We start from the raw sequence: 26,925 nt of genomic DNA on the forward strand, positions 1-26,925 counted from the left end.
TCCCTGCTGTCCCCACCCCCCACATGAGGCCCCTCCCACTTCCTACTTTGTGGGTGTGAAGGCAGCCTCCAGGGCCTTGGTCCTGATTCATAGCCGGGTGTCAAATCTCCCAGGGATTTCCTTCACCCCTCCATCAGGCTCATCCTGGACCCTGCCTCACCAAACCTACTAGTAAGAGGTTGTATAAACTCCTGCCCTCCTGTAAAAGGATCAGAAAGGGGACATATTTCTGATCCTCATTTAAGGACCTGCCCCGGAGCCCAGGCTGTGGTGAGATGAACAGCTCATTCATGCCTGTTTCTGTACAGGGGGCGAGCCCTGGCGGTAGGGCAGGCACTGGAGGGGCCACAGAGTTCCCTCATCTAAGAGGTCGGGGCAGCCTGTTTGAGCTTTAGCTCTGGATGTTGCAAGTGCCCCCACTCCAGGATGTTTCATATTTGGGGGGCAAATGGGGGGCATATTTTTGTGGCCCAGCCAATATAACGATATGTAAGAAACTTTTTAATAAATATTTCGTAACTTCATTTTTACAATATCCTGTTATACATAATAATTAATAACAAACTACAACGTTTGTTATTGCAAGCACTGTCACTCAGCCCAACTCAAAGAGAGAAGCCCACTCAGCCCTGACCGGTGTGGTTCAGTGGATAGAGCGTCAGCCTGCGGACTGAGGGGTCCCGGGTTCGATTCCGGTCAAGGCCATGTACCTTGGTTGCGGGCACATCCCCAGTGGGGGGTGTGCAGGAGGCAGCTGATGGATGTTTCTCTCTCATCGATGTTTCTGACTCTCTGTCCCTCTCCCTTCCACTCTGTAAAAAATCAATAAAATATATTTTAAAAAAAAAAAGAGAGAGAAGCCCACTCTAAACCTTCTCAGTGGCCGAGGCCTGGGATCTGCCAGGGATCCTGGTCAGTTAGGGGGAGAATGAAGAGAAGTCCACTCTATCTATGTCTTCTGATGGCAGCAATCTCAGGACAGGTACTTTCCAGGCTCTATCCTCCCAGTACTCACTGTGGACCCCTCAGCATGCAGGAAGCCGCACTACTAGCATCTTGTGAGGGGGTGCAGGTGACCCCACCCTCAATCTAGGGAAGGGTTCCTTCCCCTTGGCTCCATTGATGTTTTGAGGCCTGATGATTCTTTGTTCTGGGGGAAGTCCTATGCATTGTATGATGTTCAGTGGCATCCCTAGCATCTAAGCACTGGATTTCAGTAACACCCCCAGTTGTGACAACCAAAAGTGCATCTAAACATTGCCAAGTGTCCCCTAGGGGGATAAATTGCCTCCTATTGAGAATCAGTGATGGAGGCTAATACCATACACTGTCTCTTTGCAGTGAGTTCTGCAAAGTCAATCTCAGATCATTAGACACAACAGAGGATTTCCAGTTCTATAGCACTGCTTACCCTTCTCCTTCTGAAGAATCTCCATGTAGATCAAGCATGTCAAACTCAAAGGCTAACACGGGCCAAATAAACAAGGTTTATGTTTATGTGGGCCATAAAAAAACCAAAGCTTCAAGTTTCATAGCAACGTAGGTTTATTTAAATAGAGACATGCTGAATATAAAGGGCTGAAATAAATGAGTAATCATTAACATAAAATAATAGAACATTTTAATAAAAATTAATATTTTTTTCTTGAACATTAACTTACCAGACACTGAATAACTGCACAAAATAATAAGAGTAATGCAATTAAACTTATTTTTCTTGATCTCTGAAAGAGAAATATTTCCTGTTGCACACACCAAACAAGTCAGTTCAAGACTAATGACATAGCCGAAACCGGTTTGGCTCGGTGGATAGAGCGTCGGCCTGCGGACTGAGGGGTCCCGGGTTCGATTCCGGTCAAGGGCATGTGCCCTGGTTGCGGGAACATCCCCAGTAGGAGGTGTGCAGGAGGCAGCTGATCGATGTTTCTAGCTCTCTATCCCTCTCCCTTCCTCTCTGTAAAATATCAATAAAATATATTAAAAAAAAAAAGACTAATGACATAGCAATCAGCTGCTAAAATATTCCCTGCTAGTATTAGTGAAGAGAAATGGTGCGCCTGCACATAAGGCGCATAAGGGAAATGAATGCAACACGATTATAGTAATCAGTCATTATCGAACGGTGTAGTTTGTTATTATTATGTATAATGGGATATTGTAAAAATTAAGTTACGAAATTTTTATTAAAAAGTTTCTTACATATCGTTATATTGGCTGGGCCACAAAAATATTCGTTGTGGGCCGCGAGTTTGACATGCTTGATGTAGATTGTAATGTCAAGCTCATTCATGCCTGTTTCTGTACATTAAAATCCATCCCTGGCCTATCTTTTCATTTTTAGCTACCATTTCCCTTTCACTATTCTTGAGCTTAGTCAATGAGGGTATCTCACTACTTCCCCTTACTAGTATATGTCTTTATCCTTGCAGTCAGCTCAAGATCAGAGGTGGGGCTGGGGAAAGATCCATCAAAGAGAGCTCTCCCCCTCTTGGATTCCATTAATGAATTCTCCTGAGTCTAGTTCACTACTTGACTCAGTGGGCCTGTTCAGCTGTGGAAGATGCAGGCCTTGAGGCCTCTCTGACCTCATCCCCACCGCCCACATGGTCCCCTCACCCTCACCCTGCAGAGGGAGTAACTGACAACAAAGATGGGGAATCTGCTCCTCACCATAATTTGCTTTCACCTTTGAGGTCCCATCATCATCGTCGTGGTGCTGATTTATTAAGCATTTCCTATGTGCCAGGCTCCATGCTAAGCACTTCATCTGTATTACAGTCTTTAACCTTTATAACCACCCCATGATACTTTGATACCATTATTTTCCTGACTTTATAGGTGAACACACTGGGTTTCAGAAAAGTTAAGACACTAGCATAAGGTTACCAGCGTCATCCGCAGGCCTTCTATCATCTTCTAATGATTTTGGGCTGGAGTGGAAACTATTCCTTCCCCATCCCCTCCCCAGAGGGTTCAGGTCCCCAACTACTCACTCTTAGGTTGCCGGAGACCCAGACCCCTTTGTTCTCCACCCTCCCCCTTGAAATGGCTTCTCTCTGGAGATGCTCAAAGGAAGGAGACACTGGTAAGAGGGACAGGAGGACAACAACTCACTGGGCCTCATCTCTGGACAATGGAGAACTGGAGAACTGACCTTCTAGAGGTCAGGACAAAGGGCAGGGCTGGGGTGGGCAGGCCCGGTTGCACCTCCTCCCACCTCTGTCAGTCTCTGCAGCACATCATCGATCCACCTTCCCAGCAAGCTCCCACTGTCTACCCCGGCTGCAGTCTGACTGGGCTGTAAGCTGGCACTAACAGGAATTGGGGGACCCACTTCTGAGGGCTAGGAAGCAGGATTCCTTGGTGGAGGGGATTCAGAAGGGGTCCAGTCCTTCCTTCATCAGGCCACAGGGGGGAAATTCCGAGGAGATTAAGGAGTCTGATGGGGGTGGGGAGGTTCTGGGCCAGGACCACCCAGTTTGGAGCTGGGAGGGACCCAGCGGATTAGAGACCTGGGTAAGCAGCGGTGCAGGCCTGTAATTACCCGAGAGGAGCAGGGAGGACACCACCACGGGATGCTGGAGGAAGGGCGGCGGCACTCTCGGGCCTCCCCCATCCAGCCATGACCAGGGGAGAGAAAGCCTAGCTCTTTCAGGGGTCTCCCTGTGACCCCACTTCAGGTCTCCCGACGTCCCCCGGGTGGATTTTGAGGTGGGTTTGGGAGAGAATTTAGACTTGAAGCTACCGCCAGGGCCCCAGAGCCAGAGCTCCCAGGCTCCGAGGTGGGACTGAGGACTCCCATCCCCGCTCCCCCCACTCCTAGCGGCGGGTGAGTCACAGAGCGCTCCCTACATAGTCCTCTCGCGCCGCGGCGCGTACCAAGGCGCGGCCGCAGGGGGAGGCAGCTCGATGGGGGTCCTCCCGGAGCCCTAGTGGCCCCGCAGCCGCGACCACAGGAAAGGCGTCCGGAAGCTCAAGGCCCAGGGGTCCGGGCGGGGGCGAGGCGGGCGGGATGGGCGCGCGGCGGCTCGCACCCCGGGCACTGCGGGGGTGACTCTCCCCGCGTCGCACTTGGTACGCGCCAGCGGCGAGGCCAGGCCCAGCCCGGGCGGTACAATAGGGTTGGGCCGGGGCCGGGACTGGGCCGGCGCGGGGCTGGGAGCAGGATCGCGGCCGGGCCATCAGACTCGGGGCGGCCGGCGACTCTGAGCCTCGCAGGCCCCAGCCGAGCCAGCCTCCACCTTGCCCGGAGCGCCCCCCACTCCGACCGTTGCCGCCTGGGCGGGCTGGGCGTGATGTGCCGCGGGACCCCCGTCCTGGCCGCTGGCCGCCGCCGCCGCCGCCGCTGATACCCCCCAAGACACCCTAGTGACGCTGCAGCCATGGAGAGCGGCCCACATGCGGAGCCGGGTGCCGGCGCGCCTCCAGGTAAGCCGGGAGCCACGCAGAGGCGACGTGGGGAGAGATTGAGGGGCCTCGGGGAAGCCACGGACAAGGCTGGCCCGCTGGGCGGGGACCCCTCCCCCTCCGCGCCCTCCGACCACTTGAAGTTTAAAAATAAAGGTGCCGCGGCGGCGGCGACTTGGGGTCACTGATGCATCTTCTGACAGCTACCCCTTCCCCCAACCCGAGCGCTGGGGCGCACTGGGCGGCGGGATCCGCGAGGACCCCGCTCCGGAGCCGTCGGGTGACCCTTCCGCCCCAGCCCAGTGCCACCTCGACTTCCCCGCCCCCACCCCCTTCCCATCCACCCATGCCCTGAAGATCCTCTTCTGCTGAGCCGGGGCGTCAGCCCTCGCACCCAGTCAGCACGTGTGACCCCAGCCTGAATGTGTGTGTTGAGGGTCCAGATTCTCAGGCCTGGAGCCCTGCATACCGAAGCGAAGGCCCGGCGCCCCCCACGCCCAGGCCCGGGCTCAGACCTCGCCCCCACCCCATCCCTCCAGCTGCCGCGCAAAGGGCCTGTTGCTGCTGCGGGCGGGCGGAGAGGGGAGGGAGGGAGGGAGGGAAGGGGAGGTCTCGAGCGGCGGCTGCCAAGTAACCCGCCGGATAAAGGCGAGGGGGAGGGGGAGGCAGCATTGTTTGGGGCGAGGGCGGGAGCTGGGGAGTGGGCCGTCTCCCCTGCAGCCTGGCTTACTCTGGAGCCCACCCAGCCCGATTTGGGGAGGAAGGGGACAGAAAAATCTGCTTATCCCACTCGTCCTCCTTCCCAGCCTCTCTGGGCCTCAGTCTCCCCCTGGAGAATGAGATGAAGGCTCAAGTCCTGCACTCCCAGGACCTACCACATCATTCCTCAGCCTGAGACTTTGGATACATACCCCCTTACACACACGTACTCTCTCTTTCTCTTTCTCTCTCTCTCTTTATTCTCTCTCTCCAGGCCCCAGACCATCAAAGCTCTTCCTCCCCTCACCCCACCAACCACCAGCGCCCTGGACTTCTGCAAATCCCATTCGGATCTGGGAGCAGCTGATGAGGGGGTGGGGACAGATTTCTGGTTGGGCCTGGCGTTGGAGGGAGGGATTTCTGTTTCTTTTTCTTCCTGGAAGGGGAGGGAAGAGCATGATTACTGAGTACCCAAGTTCTGTTCCCACTGAGTCAGGGGGGAGGTGGCCCCATCCGCACACCTCCATTGAGTCCTAGGGCCTAATCCCATTGCCACCTCCCTGGCCCCTGGGGTGTGGGCCCAGGATGAAACAGTGTCTTGGGTGTGGAGAGCCCAGGACAAGGTGGAGCCGCTTGGCTGTGGGTGGGCACCTCCCCATGCCAGTGTGGGTGCTTCTAGGGGGACCCTGTAGGCGTGGGAGCTGGAGGATGCAGAGGGCAGGCTATTAGACTGGTGTGGTTTGGAAGGTTTGTAGGCTGTGCTGAAACAAGGGTGCTTGGGTCTATCTTGGTTCTGCTGAGTCTGAGAAGGGACATGCAGCGAGGCCCAGCCTGGGTCCGTTCCTTCTGGTGACTGGCCCTCTGCACCTCAGGGTCCCCATCACTAGTGTGTTCATCATAGCCTGAATGGGGGTGGTGACTAGGCCATAGATGAGGGCCTGAGTGGCTGGCTCCTTTATAATTAGGGGACATGAGTGGGATGCCCAGACTGGGTATGAGGGAATGGGTGGGATGCTTGACTGTACTGGGAAGCATGCCTGGGGCCTGTAGGAAGACTATTCTATGTACAGGGGTCTGGATGGAGTAACACGAGAACCTGGATCATAATGTTGCCTGTTCCGTCACAGAGAGAAGTCAAAGATGATAGAGGCCCCCTCTGAGCCAAGGGCTTCCTAGGAATAAAGGTCCTGCCCACTCCATGTGCCCTGTGAGAGTCTGAGACATGGCTGCGAGGCTGAGTGCACGTGACAGGATCCCTGCCCTCTTTGAGTTCCTTTTGCACATTGAGCATTTACAGGAGGCAGCATGGAACAGGGGACAAGTGTGGCACCTGCCTTTGGGTCAGAACCGGGATGGAAATCCCAGCAAGCCATTTACTGGCAACTGGACTGGAGCAAGTGACTTGCTTGCTCCCCACACAGTTTATGCCCCTGAAAAATGGAGGCAGTGTTATCAATCGTGTGGGAGTGGGGTCAAGTGAGGGTTAGAGGTGAGGTACCTAAAGGGCCCTGGCACACAGACACCCTCAGGACAGTGTTATCACCATAATTATGGTTATGCTAATTGGAACTGGTGCCAGCAGGGAGGTATGAAATAGGTATAGGGGAGGAGAGGGCAGGAATTGGGAGTCAGTTTACTTAAGAGTATAGAATCAAAGATTTTAAGTCTCCACTTCATAATTTATTACGGTGTGACCTCAGGTTAAGTTGCTTAACTTAAGTCTTAAATTTTCCCATCCATAAAATGAGAATAATGCTAGAAATTAGGGACATTAGGGTCATTAAATTAGATGAACACATAAACAGTTTGTCTAGACCCTGGCACATAGTTAGTGCTCAATAAACACTATTTGTTTTCTTGTCGTTACTATTTTTAATTCCTTTGGAGGCCTGAGGAAGAGTTTAATTAGAACTTCAGGAGGTAAATGTGGGACAGGGCAAGGGGGGTGGGAGCTCTAGATGGACATGAGGCAGGGTGTGATGGGGCAGTGGGAGCAGGAGAGGACACGGGAGATGGATGCAGTCCCCATCCAGCACACCCATGCTTGCCATGTGCCAGCTTGCTGCTGGCTGTGCTGACAGCAAAGAAGTGAATCAGACAGAGTCGCTACTGACCCAGTGCGGGAGACAGATATGTTCACTGCAGGGAAACCCAGGTATAATGCTACAGTGGCCAGAGGGCTCCACTGGTGGAAGGCTTCACAGAGGAGGAGGCATTTGAGGGTACCTGAAAGGATGAGTAGCCATTGGTGAGGCTGGCACAGTGGTCCACATCTCTGCATACAGCAGCCAGCCCTGTCAGTGCCAGCACCTCCTACTGACTGCTTCCTCCCTAAATGGACTGGTGGGCCCAGTAATGAGGTCTCTAATGAGCCTCTAAATGTGTAGTCACGCAAATGCAAAGGAGAAAGAAAGATCCTTAGGCCAGTTCACCCCCTGCTTGCCCGCAGGATGGGCATCTGTTGTTGGTGGGGCAGGGCTGAGGGAGTGGGGAAAGGAGCTGAAAGCAGGCCCAGAATAGAAGTGGTGGCACTTGAGGGCAGTCAGGACAAGTCTCAGGTCTGACCTAGGCTGGAAGTTAGGCTGCAAGCAGCTGGGAGCTGTGTCCTTGGGTCCCCCGCTGGGCCTTGGGGCCAGTGAGGGAGCCAAGGAGCCAGGCCCAGATAATGCAGCTTTGTTGACAGTGGCAGCTCTGCCTGGCACCCCAGGCACAGCCTTCAGCAGCTTCTCCATCACCTCTCAGCTGCCCCCATCAGCACTCCTTGCCACTTGTGAGAGCAAATGTGGACCAGTAGACTCCCTGGTGAACCAACTTACTTCCTACTCCTATCCATGAAGGGCCTTCTCTGTGCCTGGCACAGTGCTCAGCATGTCACATGCATTGTCTCATTTGATCCTCAAAACATAAGTGGAAACTAGTGCTATCTCCAGTTTGCAGTTGAGGCTCAGAGAGGCAAAGTCACTTGTCTAAAGCTACACAGCTAGGACTCGAACCCAGGTCTGTCTGACTCTAAAGCCTGTGTACCGAACCTCAGCTAGCTGGTGACAGTCTGGCCACTTCCCTTGCATGACCTGTCTTCTGTGGGCATCTTGGTCTTGGGGACCCCATGATCTTTTTTCTCTGGCAGGCAGAGGTAGAGCATGTGCCTCCCCTCCGCTCCCCCCAACCCCCACCCCGCGCGCTTGCACACACACACACACACACACACACACACACACACATCCTGCCAGGTTGGTGTCTGACCAGAGGAGGCCTTGGCCCTCAGCGGTGGTGACAGTCCAGCCAGTGGGCCATCCTTAGGCCTTGGCCTAAGGCTGGGCCTCTGCCCTCAGCACCTAGGCCTCAGTGTGGCTGGCCCTGCCGGGGGTTAAGGGAGGGCCATGGTGGAGCCGGACTGCGGGATGGGGTCATTTCCTGCCGCCTAAAATAACAGGAAGTGGGTGCTCCTGATTGGAGGCTGGGAACAATGGCCGCCAACCCGGCTAGAGAGCTCCTTCAGCTCTGCAGTCTCAGTTGGGTTCCCGGCTTTATCATGCACAGAGTCCCGTGGCCTGGCCCCAGTGTCCTGCCAAGGGTCTGTGGCCTCCATCCTCGGGACCGCTGGAGCAGGCTGGCCCTCCGGCTTCACTCCCTCAGACCTGGCTCAGCCGGAAGTGAGGCTGCCCCCTAAGGGCCCCTCTGTCCCAGCCCCACAGTCAGGCATCCCCCAGGGTTTGTCCTTCCTGCCTACCCCCATCCTCCCAGCAGATCTCTCCAGAAGAAGAGGAAACCCAGGAGATTGCCCCTTAGGGTAGCAGAGTGAAAGTACAAACCGTCCAACTGATTCCTGTCCAAACCCCAGCTTTGCTACTCACCAGCTGTGTGACTTACGCAAGTATCTCAACCTCTCTGAATACATGTCCTCATTTGTAAAATGGAGTAATGGTATCCACCACATTGGACTGTGGTGAAGATGAAATGGACTGATGTGCTTAAAGTGGTAACTGTCACAGCATTAGCTGTTGAGGCTGTTAACTGGCCATTCCCTGGGCCCCGAGGGGCAAGGCAGAAGTGACCTGGATGTGGCTGTGTAAATATACTGGGGACATTGTGTCTTTGAGTGCTGTGTGGGTGTCTCTGAAGCACACAGAGGGGATCCCTGGCTGTGTGTGTGTGTGTGTGTGTGTGTGTGTGTGTGTGTGTGTGAGAGAGAGAGAGAGAGAGAGAGAGAGGAATGTGTCTTGTCTCTTGCCATTGTGTGGGCTCTGTCCACATGGAATGTTTCTCTCTCTCTGTGGTGTGTACTCTCTGTCTCTCTGTGTGTCTTTGCCCCTTTGTTGGCCTCACTGTCTTCATTTGTCTGGTCCAGTGCTACCACCTAAAGAGCTTCTGAGAGAGCCAGGAGGGGCTCTGGCTAGAGGTGCTGATCTCTGTCCCAGTTCCTCTCTCTGCCTCATGCCTCTGCCTCCCCATGCTCCCCTCTCAGGGGTGCTATCTGTGCGCCTCCTCCCCGCCAGCTCTCCCTGGCTCTGCCCCTTGCAGGAGGGGCACTCTCCCCACCCTCTGCCCTGCTGCCTCACTTCCTGCCTCCTGGTGGCCAGCCTGGGCAGGAGCCTGCCTTCCCTGCATTCTTGCACTCTGAGCTCAGTGCCTGCGGGCCCCACCTGCACCCTTCACCGTCTGGGGGAAACCTCCCTGGGGAACCTCCCGAATCATTTCCTTCTTCAAGGAACAGGCAGGAGCCTGGGGGAGGGGTGATGCCTATCAGCAACAGTGTGACATAAGGGTTTTGTCATCAGACAGCTTGGATTTATATCCTACCTCTGACACCTACATGAGCAGTTCACTTAATCTGTCTATGTAAGTTTTCTTACCTGCAAATCGAGGGCCATCTATAGTACTTCCCCTTTAGGATTGTCATAAGAATTAAATGAGATGAGGGAGAGTGCCTATATGGTAGGGCTTCAATAAATTCGTTTGTTTCCCTTCCTGGGCTTAGGAGCTGGCAGGGCATACACAGGGCTCTGATATGATCAAGATGTTAGGATTAGAGAGGCTAGGCTTTGGAGCAGCTCGGGGTTTTGACTGTGTGCTGGCTAAGTAGCTTTCCGCAATCTGTCCACCCATCTATCCACCCATTCATCCAGGTGTTCAATAAACAGACATAGAACTCCCTACTCTGTGCTGGGCAGGTGCTATATAAGGCATAGGGCTGAGAGAAGGATCGAGACCCTCATCTCTTCTCTCCACGAGCTCTCATGTGGGCAGGGAGGCAAACAGAAAAGCCAGACTGAGTGATCATGTTGGGAATATCTGGCCGGGCAGCAGTTGTTGGGGTGGGAGGAGAGAGGGACAAGAGGAAAGGACTGCCAGCTCCCAGCGGGTGGAGAAGGCGAGTTATGTGACAGGCCCTCTGAAGGCTCGGCTGAGTCTTCTGCAGACCCCAGGTTCAGCCCTTCCTGGGGCTCTTGAGAAGACAAGCCTTGTTGACCCTATGACCAGCGCCTGCACCTTTGCCCTGTGAATTTGTGCCAGGAAAGAAATACAAACTGTCTGCCTCTTATCCAGTTCTTAACAAATACTTCTGGGAGATATCGATGTAGCCAAATAAAACTCACAGTGGCTAAAAGCTCACATTTTGACACAAACCAAACATAAAATGAAGGATCACATTTCAGGATCGACAATGGGGATAACCAGAACTTGGTTTAATCATACCTTCTAGATAACTAACCAAGGAAATAATTTGGCTTAATATCATTTGTTCCGGATAACACTGTCCCAATGACATTTCGTTCGGGCTGGCATAATTCTGAGGAAAATATTTGTATTCCAGGTCAATAGTCCGCCAGGTCCAAAAAAGAGTTCCAAAAGTCCTGTTTGCCTCTCGAGAAGTCTTTCTTGTTGAGCTGCTGGAGTAAACACTCATTATTCTAGTAACTTCTACCTGAGTGCCTTCACCCAGGGAGTTGCCCAAACTCAGCTGAGATGGAATTGCCTGTTGTTTTGCTTTCCTTCCAGGTTCATTTCTTTGCAATAAATTGCCACCTGGATTTAGTCTTTGTTAAAGTACAAGTCTCCTTCTCTATGCACCCACTTTAGGCAAGGGTGACTTCCAATATAGCACTTAATCGCCATTCAACAGGCTTTTGTGACTGTCTCGGTACCTGGCGATGTGGTGTCTGCTGGTGCTGCAGCAGTGAGCGAAGCAGACATGGCCCAGCCCTTGTAGGGCTGACAGTTTAAAAAGAACCACACGAGGACGTTTACAATTGTAACGGTCACAGTGCGCCAGACAAGAGGCACATGAAGCCATGACTGTATATAATGAGGGACTTTATCCTGATCAGAGAAGCCCGGGGAAGGCTTCCCCGAGGAAACAGTGACTGAGCTGGGTGGGAGCTGAAGGGGACGTGGGAGCTGTGTAAGAAAAGAGGAGGAAGAGCATGTGCAAAGGCCCCATGGCTGGAGGGAGCATGGGTGGTTGTCCGATTAAAAGGTCAGTATGGCTGGAGTGCAGAGAGCAAGTGGGTAGGTGACATGGAGTGGAGATTCAAAAGGGTGGGGGTAGTTGGTGATAAACTATGCCAGCCTTGCAGCTTGGGTTCAAGAATTTTATCTTTATCTTCAGAGCAGCGGGAAGCCACTGAGAGGTTTCAGGTGGCAAGAGCACCCTGATCAGATTTGCATTTGGGAACAATTGCCCTGGCTGCTCCGTGGAGAGCAGAGTGAGAATGGGTGCGGGAGAGCAGTGGGAGGACTTTGCAATCATCCCGGTAAGAGAGATGCTGATGCTATCTGGCAGTGGGGAGATCATCGATTTATTCATCCAACAGGCAGTTGTGGAGCACCTGTGTGCCAGCGTCTTGTGGCCTTAGATCTAGAAGGGCTAACAATACAGACACAAATGTGTTCCCTCTTGGAGATTATCTTCTGCCAATGGAAGAGACTGTTAAAATGGTGTTAATGTTGTGGAGAATAATAGAGTTGGAGAGAAGAAAGTACTGTTGGAGGGAAAGGAGCCATCCCCTGCAGTTTGTCATTTTAAATAGGGGGTCAGGGAAGGCATCATTGAGAAGGGACTTTGGAGTCAAGACCTAAAGAAGGAGGTGAGGGAGTGAGACCTGCATAATCAGGGCGGGGAGGGGGCAGAGGATTCTTTTTTTTTTTTTTTTTTTAAATATATTTTATTGATATTTTACAGAGAGGAAGGGAGAGGGATAGAGAGCTAGAAACATCGATGAGAGAGAAACATCGATCAGCTGCCTCCTGCACACCTCCCACTGGGGATGTGCCCGCAACCAAGGTACATGCCCTTGACCGGAATCGAACCCGGGACCCTCCAGTCCGCAGGCCGACGCTCTATCCACTGAGCCAAACCGGTTTCGGCCGGGGGCAGAGGATTCTTGGCAGAGGGAAGAGAAGTGCGAAGCCCTGAGGCAGGAGCGTGCCTGGCACATATAAGGAACAGTGGCTGGAATAGACTGAGCAGGGGGCAAAGAGGAGGAAGAGACGAGGTCTAAGAGGCAATGGGCTGGAGAGGGAGGACCTGACAGGCCTGGGAGGCCATGTGATGCCTTTGATTTTTCCTCCCCGGCAGATGGGGCATCTTGGAGAATTTTGGCAGAGGAGTGATCTGATCTGACTTATTTTTAAACAGAATCACTTGCTGCTGTGTTGAGAAATGGCCGAAGGGGAACAAAGAATAGCACTGGGTGGGCTTTCATAGGGGATGGTAGTGGCTGAAACACTAGAAGTGAAGCTAGTAAAAGCGACTGGATTCAGAATGTATTTTGCACATTGAGCCAAAAAAGATTTATTGAGAGATTAGATGTGGGATGTGAGATAAAAGATTCTAAAATGACTCCAAGCGTTTTGGCCTGAGAAACTTGAAGGGCAGGGTTGCCATTGACTGAGATGGGGAAGACTGGGGGAGGAGCAGCGTTTGGGGGAGGGAATATCAGGAACTCAGTTCTGGATGTGTTAGATTTGGGGTGTCTATAAGACATCCAGGGGTATTAAGTAGGGAGTTGCATGAGCGAAACTGGAACTCAAGGGAGAGGTCTGGGCTGGAGAAGCAAATTTGGTTGTCAGCAGAGTGCTGGTATTTAAAGCCGTGAGTCTGGATGAGGTCACGCAAGGGAGTGTAGACAGAAAGGGATGAGGTCCTCCACTGAGCCCTGGGGCACTGGGCACTGAGAGGGTAGCGAGTTAAGGAGGGATCGGCAAAGTCTGAAAAGTCATAGCCAGCAAGATAGGGAAAATCAGGAGAGTATGTGTCTTGAAAGCCTAATCAAGGAAGTGTTCAAGGAGCAGCAAGAACCCACTGTGTCAGATGTGGCTGATAGGTTAGATTTAACAATGTCGAGGTCACTGGTGACCTTGAGAAGAGCAGTGTCGTGGAGCAATGGGAGTGGAGGCCTGACCACATGGGTTCTAGTGGCAGAGATGAGAAGAAGTGGGCAGATCCTATCGGGCAGGTGCCACACACAATATACCTACTCACCATCGGTCCCAACAACTTGCTGAGGAAACTGAGGTTCAGGGCTTGCCCCAGGTCCCACAGCGGAGCTAGGATTCCCCACTCAGGCCTATCCGACTCTAAGACCTTTCTACTTCCCTGCGTCAGACACCAGGTCCAGGTCGTTCAAGCCTCCCTCTTGCCCTCCTTCCAAGGTTCCCTTTACGCGGCTTATCAGGACCTAGTTGGAGATTCTGTCTTGCCTGGTGGGTGTGATTTGCCTAGATATAGACAAACATCGGCCTACGAGTTTTCCTTGCAACACCTGCAGCACGCACAGGTGCTAGGTAGGAGAATGGCAACATAATGGGCCTCACCCTCAGCCTTCAAGCTTAGTATTTACAAGCCTAGGCCTTTTGGCCTCAAACAGTTCTGGGTTCAAATGCTGCCCCATGCTAGTTCTATGACCTTGGCAAATCTGCTCAGTGGGGTAAACTTTGATTATCTCATGTGTGTAGTGGGGATCAGAATCTCCGCCTTTCAGAGTTCATGTGAAGATGCAGGATGGAGATACAGAGGGTCTCTAGCTCAACTCCTGGTGGGTAGTAAGCACTCATTGAATAGTTCCAATTATAATAAGTCCTCAACGCTATCAGTAGGTTCTGTGACTGTAAGTGAAACAACATATAATGAGATCAATTTTACCATAGGCTAATTGATATAAACAAGAGTTAAGTTCCTGTGGTACCGCATCAATGTTATAACAAAAGGATGTTGTATGAAACTACATTACTGTATTCCAGGACCTGCGGTAGTTTTATTGCTGATTAGAGCTGGAAGGGAGTTTGCAGGTGGCCGGGAAATAGACCAGCCATGACCAGGCAGCCGGGAGCTGGCACGGGGATTGCTGGACTGGCATGGAGTCTCAGGGCTCTTGGGGAGACAGGGCCTCAGCTGAAGCTCTTGCCTGGAGCCCAGGAAGCTAGGAGGGGAGGAATGAGGGGAAAATAGTGTGAGCCTTACATAATTTCATTGTGTAACATGTATGACCTCATACTGCTTAAACAGAGGCAGGCTGGTGAAATGAGTAAGAGCATGGATTCTGGTGACAGATGCTGGGTTCAAGTCCAGCCTCCATCACTTACCAGCTGAGTGACCTCAAATCACTTTACTCAATGTCTCTTTGCTTTACTTTCCTCATCTGTACAAGAGAGATATTTATAGTGCCTCCTTCATAAGTATTTTCAGTGAAGACTAAACTAATATGTGTAAAGTGCTTTCAATTTAGGAAGCTCTTGGGAAATGAATAAGCGTTAGTGGTTATTCTTATCACTAACACTCTTCACAATCCTGTGAGGTAGGTACTGTCTGCATTTTATAGAAGAGGAGCTGTGGCACAGAGAGGGTCTGTAACTAGCCCAAGGTCACACAGTTAATGGGAAAGCCGGAATTCACATTCAAATAGTCTGCCTTTACAGCCCATACCCAACCACTGGACATCTGTCTCCTCTAAAAAAGGCACCCCATCTCAAAGGCAGTACCTTGGGAGTCCCTGCACACACATTGCCACCCATAGGGATGGGGAGTTTGCCACCTCCTGAAAGGGCCAGATTTCCCAGAAGAGAGTATAGTGAAGGCACCTAATAGGAGCAAGCAATGCTTCCCTAGATTCACCCTCCCATGGAACCTGGCCCTGCTGCCTAAGCCCAGGTCAGTGGCTGTGTCCCCCACTGCTCTCTTCAGTGCCCAGAGTCGCAGCAGATGGCAATAAGGCCCAACACGCAGAGGCTTCTCTTTGGGAGCTTTGTAAGACCCACAGGGAAAGGGAGGAAAGTCTGTTTCCTGGACTTTACTGACATCCCTGCTGGCTTGGGATCATTGCCCCATTTTACAGATATGAAAGCTGAGGCTTAGAGGAATTGATTCACTTGCCCAGGGTTACCTGCCAGGGAAGTGGGCCCTCCCATCCTGTCTTGGGATAGTGACATCAGAATTGGGCCCTCAACTGAAGCTGAGGCCTGTCTTTCAGCTGCCCCATAGTGTACATGTGCTCACATGTGTGCATATACAGGTGCATACCAAGTCATGTGGCTTCCTACCTTGGCTCTTTGGTATCTTCTACAGAGTCCCTGAAATACTAATGTCTTAAAAGAAGAAATCTGAGGTTGGTTGGAAAAGAAGAAAAGATTACAAAGTGGACATAGCTGGTTGCCCATCCAGTTGGGATCCTATTGTGCCCATGCTATGTCCCTCCTCTTCTCCAGTCCCATGTGCCCAGCACTGGCACCCTCTGAGAACCAGACCGGGGTTGGGCGCTGTGACCCTGAGGTAAAGCAGAAAGGTGAGGGAGGCAGACCTGGAAACCAGTCATTACCATTTGGTGCGTCAAAAAGTGCTACAAACCTCTCAGGTGGTTTTTTTTGTTGTTGTTTGTGGGATTTTTAAAATTTTATTTTAGAGAGTGAAGAAGGGGGAGAGAAAGAAAAACGTTGCTTTGTTGTGCCAGTTATCTATGTATTAATTGGTTGATTCTTGTACATGCCCTGGCTGGGGGTCAAACCCGCAACCTTGGTGTATCAGGACGACACTCAAACCCACTGAGCTACCTGGGCAGGGCTCCTCAGTTTTTCCAGCACACAGCCTGCTCCCTTCTGCCCCTTTGCAAACGCTCTTTTTGCCAGAACCCTCTCCTCCTGATTTTGCCAACTCCAGCTCATCCTTCCAAACTCAGCTTCATTGTTACTTCTTCAGGAAACCCCCAAATGTAGGTTAACCATCTCTGCTATGTTATCCCCGACAGAGTACTTATTCTCTACTGTAACTGCCTGGCTCTTTGTCTGCCCTGCTTGAGGGTGGGACCATGGCTATTTTCTCACATTATATCATTAGTGTCTGGAACAGTGCCTGGTACATAGGAGGAACTCAATGAACATGTTGGGTGAATGAATGAACAAGTCGGTTGGGCAAGGAAAGAGCTTCGAATTGAATTGATGGTGCAGATGTACTGTCTGACTCTCCTCTCTTGTGTTGGTGTTCCAGCTATGGCAGCCAGGACGCCCCCAGAGCCAAGACCTTCTCCAGAAGGTGATCCCTCTCCACCGCCACCACCACCACCGATGTCAGCCCTGGTGCCCGACACTCCCCCGGACACCCCTCCTGCCATGAAGAATGCCACTAGCTCTAAGCAGCTCCCACTGGAACCAGAGAGCCCCCCAGGGCCAGTCAGGCCTAGACCAGCCCCCCAGCAGGAAGAGTCCCCTTTCTCAGAAGCGAAGACCAGGGGACCCACCCCACCAGCCACAGGCCCACGGGATTCTAGGCCTCCTCGAAGGAGCAGCCAGCCGTCCCCAACGGCAGGGTCAGCCTCTGACAGCCCTTCTGCCAAGCAAGGTGTGTGTGATGTCCTTAGTCCTGGCCCAGACCCCTTAGCTCAGGGTTCCATCCCTAATGACACCACCAAAGGGAATCTCTGCCCTGGAGGAGATGGGGAAAGGGATGGGGTGAGGTCCTGGAGGGGAGGGTCCCTGGGGCTGACTATCCTTTGGAAGAGCCACTTGATCTAAATCTATTCTTGTTCCCTCTACTAAGATGCGAAGAAGGCAGGAGAGAGACACAAACTGGCAAAGGAGCGGCGAGAAGAGCGGGCCAAGTACCTGGGTGAGTGTTTAGGAAACATCATCTTCCTCCTCATCATCATCATCATCATTAATGCCCTATTAACATTAACACTTCTGGACACTTAATTATGTGGACTGTGCTGAGAGCAGTACCTGGATTATCCCAGCTGATGCTCTCAACCCATTTTGAGGACGAGGAAACTGAGGCTCAGAGAGATGAAGTCATTTGCTAAAGTCACATAGCTCATGGAGTACCCAAGACTCAGACCAGAGGCTCATGCTTTTAATCACAGCCCACGGAAATCAGTCCAACAGGCCCCAAAGTCAGACAGGGGTCTGGCACTAAAGAACTCAGTTGTTCTCAGTGCCAAGTGACTGTGAGGCCAGTGGGGGAGAACTAGGCCTTCCATTTTGAGGCCTGAGCCCGTCAGCAGGAAACCCTTTAACTTGAGGGGGGTTTGAGTGCAGAGGCATCTCCCCAAAAGCAGGCAGGAGAAAGACCCACCCAGGAAGGTCCTCCTTCTGCAGAATCCCTCACACCCCTTGGGGCCCCTTTCCCACAGCGGCCAAGAAGGCAGTGTGGCTGGAGAAGGAGGAGAAGGCCAAGGCCCTGCGGGAGAAGCAGCTGCAGGAGCGCCGGCGGCGGCTGGAGGAGCAGCGGCTCAAGGCCGAGCAGCGCCGAGCAGCTCTGGAGGAGCGGCAGCGGCAGAAGCTGGAGAAAAACAAGGTGCGTTTATGTTGACTTCTGGGCATGGATCTGCATACCCATGTGCGCACACATCTGTACACTGGCTCAGTGTGTACACATCTGTGTTTGCGCCTCTGAGTCACCACTGTCTACATGGTTATATCTGTGTGCACACCTATCATTGGGTCTCTGTGGGTTCGATATCTGGGCATCTGTGCAACAGCAGACATGGTCGGGTCAGTACTTGCCAAGGTAGGCACCTGTAACTGTGTGCTGTCAGACAGTATTTGTGTGTGTGTGTGTGTGTGTGTGTGTGTGTGTATGTGTGTGTGCACGCGCGCGCCCTGTGTGTGGGTGTTTGCATGCAGAGATGAGTCTGGGTGTGTGTGCTGAGCTCCACAGGTGAGGAGAGCATTGACTTGAGCATCAGTGAGGAAATGAAAGGAAACCGTGGCCTGGCTCTGCCCATCGGCCTCAGGCTGAAAGGAAAACATTGCCTCAAGGTCAGGACCCGCAGTGCCAAGGGGACATGACCCCACCTGGGAGCCCCAGGCAGGGAGAGTCCCACCCTGTGCTCGGAGAAACAGCTCATACACTCAGGAAATGACTCAGGAACAGTGAAAAGCTCCCCAAGAATAAGGGATCTGCTGCAGATGGTCCTTAATCATAGCAAGGATTCAGTAACCTTGGTTACCTGCAATGAGTCAGAGAAAACTTCTGGGGAAGGGCATATCCCAGGAGAGAAAGGGATCTTTCTCCCCGGTACGATGAAGGATTTTGAACCCAGACTTCTCTCTTCTTGCCCTCCCCACCAGGAGCGCTATGAAGCAGCCATCCAGCGGTCAGTGAAGAAAACGTGGGCTGAAATTCGGCAGCAGCGCTGGTCCTGGGCAGGGGCCCTGCACCACAGCTCCCCGGGACGTAAGACCAGTGAGTGGGCTGGAGGGGCTGGTGGGTGGGTGGGTGGGCAAGGCTGGGACCTGAGGCGTGGGGGAAGGGAGCAGCTGCAGTGCAAGGACTGGCAGCTCCCTGCAGCAGGTATGCCTTGCTTCGTGTGACTTGTGGCTTCTGGAATGGTCTGTGGACCAAATTGTCCCTTCTCAAGGACCTCCATTATCCAGTCAGAGATGGATTCTCTTCATTTGGTTTGCTTGTCAAACCTGTCATTTTAGGTTTAGCCTTCTTTGCTCCTGACAATTATTAGTTGATGATATGTAAAAGAGGACTCTAATGCCCTGTAGACATGGAATATTTGAAAAAAAAAATGTCGCACTCCCCAACCCCCCCACCCCTTATGTACCTGTCTTGGAGGGTAGATTTTTGTCTCTGAGTTTTCTTCACGTAGGGCCATCATGGATTTTGGTCTGATTCTTTGCTGGCATGTTTGGATATCTTTATGTAATGGCAAGGTTCAGTGTTTCCAGCTGTGTATCTTTTGGTGTATGTGCTCATGGATCTGGGCATTGTGTGTCTTAATATGTTTGCCTTGGTGTGTTCGTGGCCTTGTGGACCTTGGTGAGGACTCCAAGCTCTGGCACTTGTGGTGTGACCTCTAACTTCTCGATGTCTCACTTTCTTCATCTGTAAAATGGGGATAACAATACTACTTGCCTCCGAGGTTGTAGGTAGATGTTTGGGAGAATCAAGTGAGGTAACATATGTGTGGTGTCCAGCACAGTGCCTGGTACATGGTAAGCATCCAACAAATGTTAGCTGTTACAAATACCATAATTAAGTTGCTTGGATGTGTTCGTGCCTGTGTGCATCTGGGTCTGACATGTTCTCTCTCAGTGTTTGTGTTTCTATAACTGTGCATGTCTGCACACACGTGTGCATGCAAAAATGCCTGTCACTCTATATGCCTGTGCCTGCATGTCTTTTGTGTCTGTATGAATATGTGGATTTGTGCAAATGACTGTGACTGTGGGTTCCTCTGTTTAGGAACGTCTCTGCATCGTCCCAGTGCGTGGGTGTTGTGGCCAGAGCGCCTTGGCTGGGCAGTGTCAGCAAGTGCAGCACTGGGTGGCTGTGGGGGAGGGCTTGCAGCGCCCAGCCCTAGGGAATGGCTTCTGGGCCAGGAAGTCTGTAGTTTCTCTAGTTTTACTCCATCTCCTCCTTCTGTTCCGTCTCCGTCGGCTCCCCCAATACAGGTTGTCCCTGATCACCTACCCCAACCCTCCTCCCAGAGCCAAGTCTGCCTCCTCCTCCCCTTCCTAGCCTGCCCACTCCTCCCTTTCCCACCTGCCCGCGGAGCATCCTGCATGGAAGGCCTCAGTGTGCCCCGGCTCCTGTGCGGCCCGGCCCTAATGCCGTGTCTTTTCCCCTCTAGGTGGGAGCAGGTGCTCTGTGTCGGCAGTAAACCTGCCCAAACACGTGGACTCTATAATCAACAAGCGGCTCTCAAAGTCCTCTGCCACGCTCTGGAACTCCCCCAGTAGAAGTAAGAGAAGGCCCAGCCCTGCTCCCTCCAGAGTCCCTTGTAGCTCCCAACAAGCCTCCAGAGCTCAGCAAGAACCCCAGGTCCCTGGAGTCCTCGCATACTCTAGGTCTCCATCCCCACTCTACCCCACCTGGGGTTCTGTGCCCCTCGGGGGAGCCGGCATTTGGGTCTGGACCCTGAGGACAGAGATGTGCCCTGCAGGGAGGAGAACAGAGACAAAGGGCAGAGAGCAGGCAGAGAGCCTGGCAGGGGCCTCAAGAGCAGGTGGGGGTGGGGGTGGGAACGGGCAAGCAGCCTCATCTCCAACCACAGCCAGCTGGCCTAGGCAGGTGGCCTTGCCCCCGAGTACCAGACTGGCCTGGATGCTATGTGTGTGGAGAGGGCCCCTTTTTCTGGCTCCACCCTAGAGGGTCCATGCAACCCTGCCCTCTCTGCCTTAGAACCCCAGCCATGGCCGTGGCTGGCTCCAGAGCTGTGGCCAACCAAGGTGGCATGGCCCCTGCTTCTCACTGCCCTGGTGCTCACATGTGAAGGGCCATGGTAGGAGCTATTTATAAGTTTCTCCAGCTTTTATTTGGTTGCTCTGTTGCCTAGCAACCAAATCAGCTGTTGTACCAAACCCACCTGACTGAGACTTAAAAATATCTCAGCAGCTGAGGGGACAGAGGAGGGTGGCCCAGGGCAGCCAGGCCCCCTAGCAGCCTCACCCTGTCATGGGATGCGTGAAAGTTAGGACTCTCCTGAATCAGAGGAGCACAAGGACCCTCACTGTCCCAAATCCTTGGGGTCATGCCTCCCCAGCCCTCTGATGGCAGGAGGGAAAGGGCCCAACAGCGGGACCCTTACTGGCGGCTCCTTGCTATACTCTCAGTGCAGAGCCCTTCCATCTGCGGGGAGTGGTAGGAGCAGACCTTCATGCTATACAGCACTTTGCCCTGGAAAGTGTCTTGTTGCCTTGGTCTGCAGTGGGGGTCAGACTCGAGGGCGAGAAGTGTGGCCAGGGGTGATCAGGATAGAGCCCTCCTGGGGAGACTCCTTGGGCTTGGCATGGGATGGTACCTGGCCACCCCCTTTTGCTTTTGCCTGTGCCCTGCAGCTCCCCTGCGGTAACCAGCTCCTCCTGGCATTCTCCCCCTAGATCGAAGCCTGCAGCTGAGCGCCTGGGAGAGCAGCATCGTGGACCGTCTCATGACGCCCACCCTCTCTTTCCTGGCACGGAGTCGCAGTGCAGTCACACTGCCCCGCAATGGCCGGGACCAGGGTAGGGGCAGCGGCCCTGGGAGAGCCCCCATGAGGGGCCGGGCAGTGGCCAGCCTCACGTGTGGGCCACATCCCAACCGCACTCATCCTTCTGCAGCCGTGCCGGTGTGCCCGCGCTCGGCCTCTGCCAGTCCCCTGATGCCACCATGCAGCGCCCCCCGCAGCAGCATGCACCGCTGCACCCCCTCCTCCGGGGAGCGTGGGGAGCGCCGCAAGCCCAGCTCGATGGGCAGCCCCACCCCGGTCCACCGCAGGCCCCAGTCCTCACCGGTAAGTAGCCGTGCAGGTGGGCACAGGGAGCCCAGCTTGGAAGTGTGGGCACCACTGACTTCTCTTCCCTGCCTCCCACTCTCCATCCCCTTCCTCACTAGGTGCAGAAAAAGGAGAAGAAGGACAAGGAGCGGGAAAATGAGAAGGAAAAGAGTGCCCTGGCCCGGGAGCGCAGCAAGAAGCGTCAGTCATTGCCTGCCTCTCCACGCCCTCGCCTCTCTGCTGGCCCGGCCTCTGAACTCAGGTGGGCACCCACCTTTTGAGTGTTTTGATCACTGAAGTACCTTAGCACCTAGAACAGTGCCTAGCACCTGGTAAGCTCTCGACAAATACCTGCTGAGTGAATGAAGGAACCTGTCAGGTACTGTTGTGGGTGCTAAGGACACTTTGGTGAGCCAAACCACGCCTCATTCTTGCTCTTATTAATCTTGCTGACTACTGGGGAAACAGACAATCAAATGAATGTGTAGCCCTAGCTGATGAGGTTCAGGGAACAGTGCATGAGCACATCCCATGCACGAAGAGGTCCCCATTCAATTCCCAGTCAGGGCACATGCCCAAGTTGTGGGCTTGATCTCCAGTAGGGGGTGTGCAGAATGCAGCAGATCAATGTTTCTCTCCCTTCCTCTCTCTTTCTAAAAACATATATTTTTTAAAAAGAATATGTAGTTGCAAACTGGGATATATACTCTCAAAGGAAATACTGTGGTTATGTGAGATCATATAAGGTGGGGGTGCTGGCTTAGCCTGGAAGGGACAGTTCCCTCAGGAATGACATCCCCAGGGTGTGTATATATATGTGTGTGGACTCTATGCCCTCCAGGCTTAACGTTTCCCTTTTTTTCTCAGTCCCAAATCTAAGGCCCGGCCATCCTCTCCCTCTACATCCTGGCACAGGCCTGCCTCTCCTTGCCCCAGCCCAGGGCCCAACCATGCTCTACCCCCAAAACCACCATCCCCTCGAGGCACCACTGCATCACCCAAGGGGCGGGTTCGGAGGAAGGATGAGGCAAAAGAGAACCCCAGTGCGGCAGGACCCGAGGACAAGAACCAGAACAAGGGCAAGACCAGTGAAGAGAAGGAGCCTGCAGCCCTGGCCTCACCGGCACCCTCACCTGTGCCCTCACCCACCCCAGCCCAGCCCCAGAAGGAACAGCCCACAGTCGAGATCCCTGCAGGTGGGCATGAAGAGAGGAGGTGGAAAGGTGGGCAGGGCAAGAGAAGACAGCTTGCCCTGTGTGGGGTAGGATCAGTGGTCGGCAAACTCATTAGTCAGCAGAGCCAAATATCAACAGTACAACAATTGAAATTTCTTTTGAGAGCCAAATTTTTTAAACTTAAACTTCTTCTAATGCCACTTCTTCAAAATAGACTCGCCCAGGCCGTGGTATTTTGTGGAAGAGCCACACTCAAGGGGCCAAAGAGCTGCATGTGGCTTGCGAGCCGCAGTTTGCCGACCACGGGGGTAGGTGGTCAGAGGTGTGGACCCAGAGATGACTGTGGACTGGGTTTTGGAAGCTAGGACCTTCAGCAGGTCCAGTCCCAGGGCACAGGCCAGAGAAGAGGAGCTCATATCTAAGTTGATGACAGAAGTTGAATGGGTGGGTCACCCTGAGGTCCAGGAAGCAGGCATGCAGGGGTGCTGGAGGTGCCTAAGCTGACTCCTGGACCTTGTTTCCACTCCAGATACTGCTGTCCTGACCTCACCCCCAGCCCCGGCCCCCCCAGCCCCTGCTCCCCCAGTGACTCCCAGCAAACCCATGGCCGGCACCACAGACCGCGAAGAGGCTACTCGGCTTCTGGCTGAGAAGCGGCGCCAGGCCCGGGAGCAGCGGGAGCGCGAGGAACAGGAGCGGAGGCTGCAGGCAGAAAGGGACAAGTGCGTGCACCCGTGGGACAGAGGGGAATGAAGGGGACCCACATGGAGGCTGCTAAAGAAGCGCGGACCGAGCATGAGTTTCCTTTGTCCCCCAGGCGAATGCGAGAGGAGCAGCTGGCTCGGGAGGCCGAGGCCCGGGCTGAGAGGGAGGCAGAGGCCCGGAGGCGGGAAGAGCAGGAGGCCCGAGAGAAGGCTCAGGCCGAGCTGGAAGAGCAGGAGCGGCTGCAGAAGCAGGTGCCCGGACGGGCGGGCAGGGCAGGACGGCGCGGGCGCCTCCTGCTGGTGGGCCGAGGGCTGGCCTGGAAGGAAGGCTGGAGTCCAGCTGCTTAAAGCTCACTGGGGTCTTTGGCAGAAAGAGGAGGCCGAAGCCCGGTCCCGGGAGGAGGCAGAACGGCAGCGTCTGGAGCGGGAAAAACACTTCCAGCGCGAGGAGCAGGAGCGACAGGAGCGCAAAAAGGTATTGGAGCCGGAGCCATGGCCCCCCGGTGGGCGGGGCTCCGATGGGCGGGGTGGGGCAGGGCTTCTTGGGGCGGAGCCTTTCTGGACCTGGTCCCTGTTTCGGTTAGTGGTATAGTAGGGTTAGGGGAGTGGGAGCTGCCTTGGACTTGTAAAGGGTAGGACACGAGGGTATTGGGGTGAGTTCTGGTTCCTGGCCTGTAAAGGACTGGTATGAGCTGGAAGGGCCCTGAGACCCCAGGCCTGGGGCTGGATGGTGGGAGGTTTAGGATTGGGGCGGCGCTTGGGCCTAACCGATGTGGGGCTTCCAAACAGCGTCTGGAGGAGATCATGAAGAGGACTCGGAAGTCAGAAGCTGCTGAAGCCAAGGTCAGGGTTCCCCAAAGGGCAGTGTTGGGAGTGGGGGCCGGGTGAGGAGGAGGCTGGGGAATAGCATTCAGGGTGGAGGAAGGAGGCCGAGGCAGGCTGCTCAGGGTCTCGGCTGGGGGAGGGAAGAATTCGGCACCTCAGTCAGGTGGGACCAGATACACCCTGAGTCTGATTGCTCTTCCTCTTCACAGCAAAAGCTGGAAAGAAAGGAGACAAACACCAACAATTGTAGCCCAGGTAAAGGCCCTATTCCCCTCTGTCCCTTTCACCACCCCATCATCATACCTCCTCCTCTCACCAGCCAGCAACTGATGGCCATTCCTTCCCTGTGATAGACACTGTCAAAGCCGAAGACTCCCGGTCCTCAGGGCTGCAAAAGGAGGCTGTGCAGAAAGAGGAGCTGGCCCCCCAGGAGCCTCAGTGGAGGTACCAGCTCTCAATCCCGGGGTCCTGGGCAGGAAGTCAGGGGCAGGCTGGAGCTGTGGGGGTGCCTGGGCTGTCCTAGGATGTGAGGTGCCTGAGTGTGTTCCTGCATCCACAGCCTGCCTAACAAGGAGTCCCTGGTGAATGGCCTGCAGCCTCCCCCAGCACACCAGGAGAATGGCTTCTCCCCTAAGGGACCCTCTGGTGAAAAGAGTCTGGGCCGAACGCCAGAGGCACTCCTGCCCTTCGCAGAGGCAGAAGCCTTCCTCAAGAAAGCTGTGGTGCAGCCCCCACAGGTCACAGGTAAGGACCCCTGACTCCCAGGCCCACAGCCTTCCCTCCCAGCAGCCTTCCCAGAACTCCCCAGCCTTGCCCTCTGTTCCAGCTCTGCCAGAGGCCTTCTCACACTCCACATGCCACCCCACCCCGGCTGGCCTGGCTTGGAGGCATAGTTTGCCTGACTGTTTCCCCTCCCGCTTTTTCCCCAGAAGTCCTTTAAGGGGTTGCCTTGGATCCAGGCACAGCTATGAGGGCTCCTCGGCATCGTCTACCAGGATGTCTGGGAAAGAAAGAAACAGAACAAAGCCGGAAGTGGCCTGGGCCCCTGGGGGTGGGTCCTCTGTTATTTTTAATCAGCACCTTATAGACTGTTGTCTCTGACTGGAGCCAGGCCCTGCCCCTCAGTGCATTTGTGTGCTCACACGCGCGGAAACCTCCCACACACACATACACTCACAGCCTCTCTGGCCTCCTTCCTTGGGGAAGGGCCGCCTGTAGTATTTGCCTTGGTTTGGTGGGGTACAGTGGATGTGAATACTGTAAATAGCTTGTGCTCAGACTCCTCTGCCTAGAGGGGGCGGGTGCAGGAGGCAGACCCTCCCAAGACTCCCTGGGGAGATCTTCCTCTCTATTTAACTGTAACTGAGGGGGAGCCCAGGTTTGGGGATGGGGAGCACCTTGGGCCACAGGATGCTGGTTGCTTTAGGGGTACCCATGCCCCTGCCCTCGCCTGGAATCAGTGTTATTGCATCTGATCAAACTTCTCCAGAAATAAAGTGAGAATAATCCTGCCAGTCCTGTCTATCCTTGGGGCTGGCGGTGGGGGTGGCAGCAGGTGACCTCCCGAGTTCTAAGAAGAACTTAAGGAGCCAGGGCCTGGGGATATCTACTCCTGCCTGACAGTAGTCCTAGTGGTCTTCCAGTTTAGTCATGAATTCATTCATTTATTCATCTCACAAGGATGTTGCATCTACTCTGTACCAGGCAGTGGGTCACATGCTGGGGATACAGTAGTGGAAAAGATGTAGCCTCTCTCCTCAGGGAGCAGGTGAGTGTCGTGGACACTGCGTTGCCAACTCAACATCCATTCCCGTCCCCACTTCCTTATTCCAAACAGAATCCTGACTTTGTTCAGGTGGCCATCTTCCTCCTGGATCCCACTCTGTGCTCCAGTGGAGATGGACCTAGCCCCAGGGTGAGTCATGAATGTAATGAGCCAAAACTGGTGGTCCCAACGCCCTCCTGTGTGATGGTTTAGGTATGGGCCTGTGACACAATTCCAGCCACAGACATATAAAGAAAAGCCTTCTGGGCTTCTAGGAGAGGCTTCCTCACTTTTATTTATTTATTTACTTATTATTTTATTATTTTTTTAATTCTCACCCAAGGATATTTTTCCATTGATTTTTAGGGAGAGTGGGAAAGAGAGAGAGAAATATCGATGCGAGAGAAACATTGATTGGTTGCCTCCTGCACACGCCCTGACCAGGGCCTGGGGTTCGGGAGGAGCCTGCAACTGAGGTACCTGCCCTTGACCATAATTGAACCCTGGACCCTTTGGTCAGCAGGCTGACGCTCTATCCACTGGGCTAAACCGGCTGGGACTGCCTCACTTTTAAAAAAGATGCCATGGTAGTCAGCCTCGGCCGACCCTTCAGTGTCCCCGCCTCCTAGTGTTCACACCCTGTGTAGTCCCTT

At 53.8% G+C, this 26,925-nt stretch overlaps 1 protein-coding gene across 4 annotated transcripts; it reads left to right on the forward strand.

The window, feature by feature from the left end:
* Positions 1 to 4,113: 4,113 nt before the first annotated feature.
* Positions 4,114 to 26,021, forward strand: MAP7D1 (MAP7 domain containing 1). 4 transcript variants are annotated; one of them, XM_080657887.1, is made up of 18 exons: positions 4,114 to 4,428; positions 16,586 to 16,936; positions 17,135 to 17,203; positions 17,727 to 17,890; positions 18,667 to 18,781; positions 20,181 to 20,291; positions 21,430 to 21,552; positions 21,649 to 21,821; positions 21,923 to 22,065; positions 22,671 to 22,999; positions 23,508 to 23,700; positions 23,796 to 23,934; positions 24,053 to 24,157; positions 24,472 to 24,525; positions 24,717 to 24,762; positions 24,861 to 24,951; positions 25,067 to 25,251; positions 25,437 to 26,021. In XM_080657887.1, exons 1-18 carry the CDS (start codon positions 4,383 to 4,385, stop codon positions 25,445 to 25,447), a joined length of 2,448 nt encoding a protein of 815 aa, XP_080514013.1. In that variant the 5' UTR covers positions 4,114 to 4,382; the 3' UTR covers positions 25,448 to 26,021. The 4 variants fall into 4 exon arrangements, with proteins under 4 accessions (XP_080514013.1, XP_080514012.1, XP_080514015.1 ...); XM_080657886.1 differs by having other exon boundaries at positions 4,120 to 4,428; positions 21,430 to 21,821; XM_080657889.1 differs by lacking the exon at positions 20,181 to 20,291 and having other exon boundaries at positions 4,120 to 4,428.
* The last annotated feature ends 904 nt before the right edge of the window (positions 26,022 to 26,925 follow it).

Source organism: Plecotus auritus, assembly GCF_963455305.1.
Source record: "Plecotus auritus genome assembly, chromosome: 2".
NCBI lineage: Eukaryota > Metazoa > Chordata > Mammalia > Chiroptera > Vespertilionidae > Plecotus > Plecotus auritus.

Excerpts from the sequence above, each read along its gene's own strand:
- MAP7D1 (XM_080657886.1), top strand. The coding sequence starts at position 4,383 with ATGGAGAGCGGCCCACATGCGGAGCCGGGTGCCGGCGCGCCTCCAG. Across the intron at positions 17,204-17,726 it reads AGAGCGGGCCAAGTACCTGG|CGGCCAAGAAGGCAGTGTGG; the intron begins GTGAGTGTTTAG and ends CCTTTCCCACAG. Across the intron at positions 20,292-21,429 it reads CTGGAACTCCCCCAGTAGAA|ATCGAAGCCTGCAGCTGAGC; the intron begins GTAAGAGAAGGC and ends TTCTCCCCCTAG.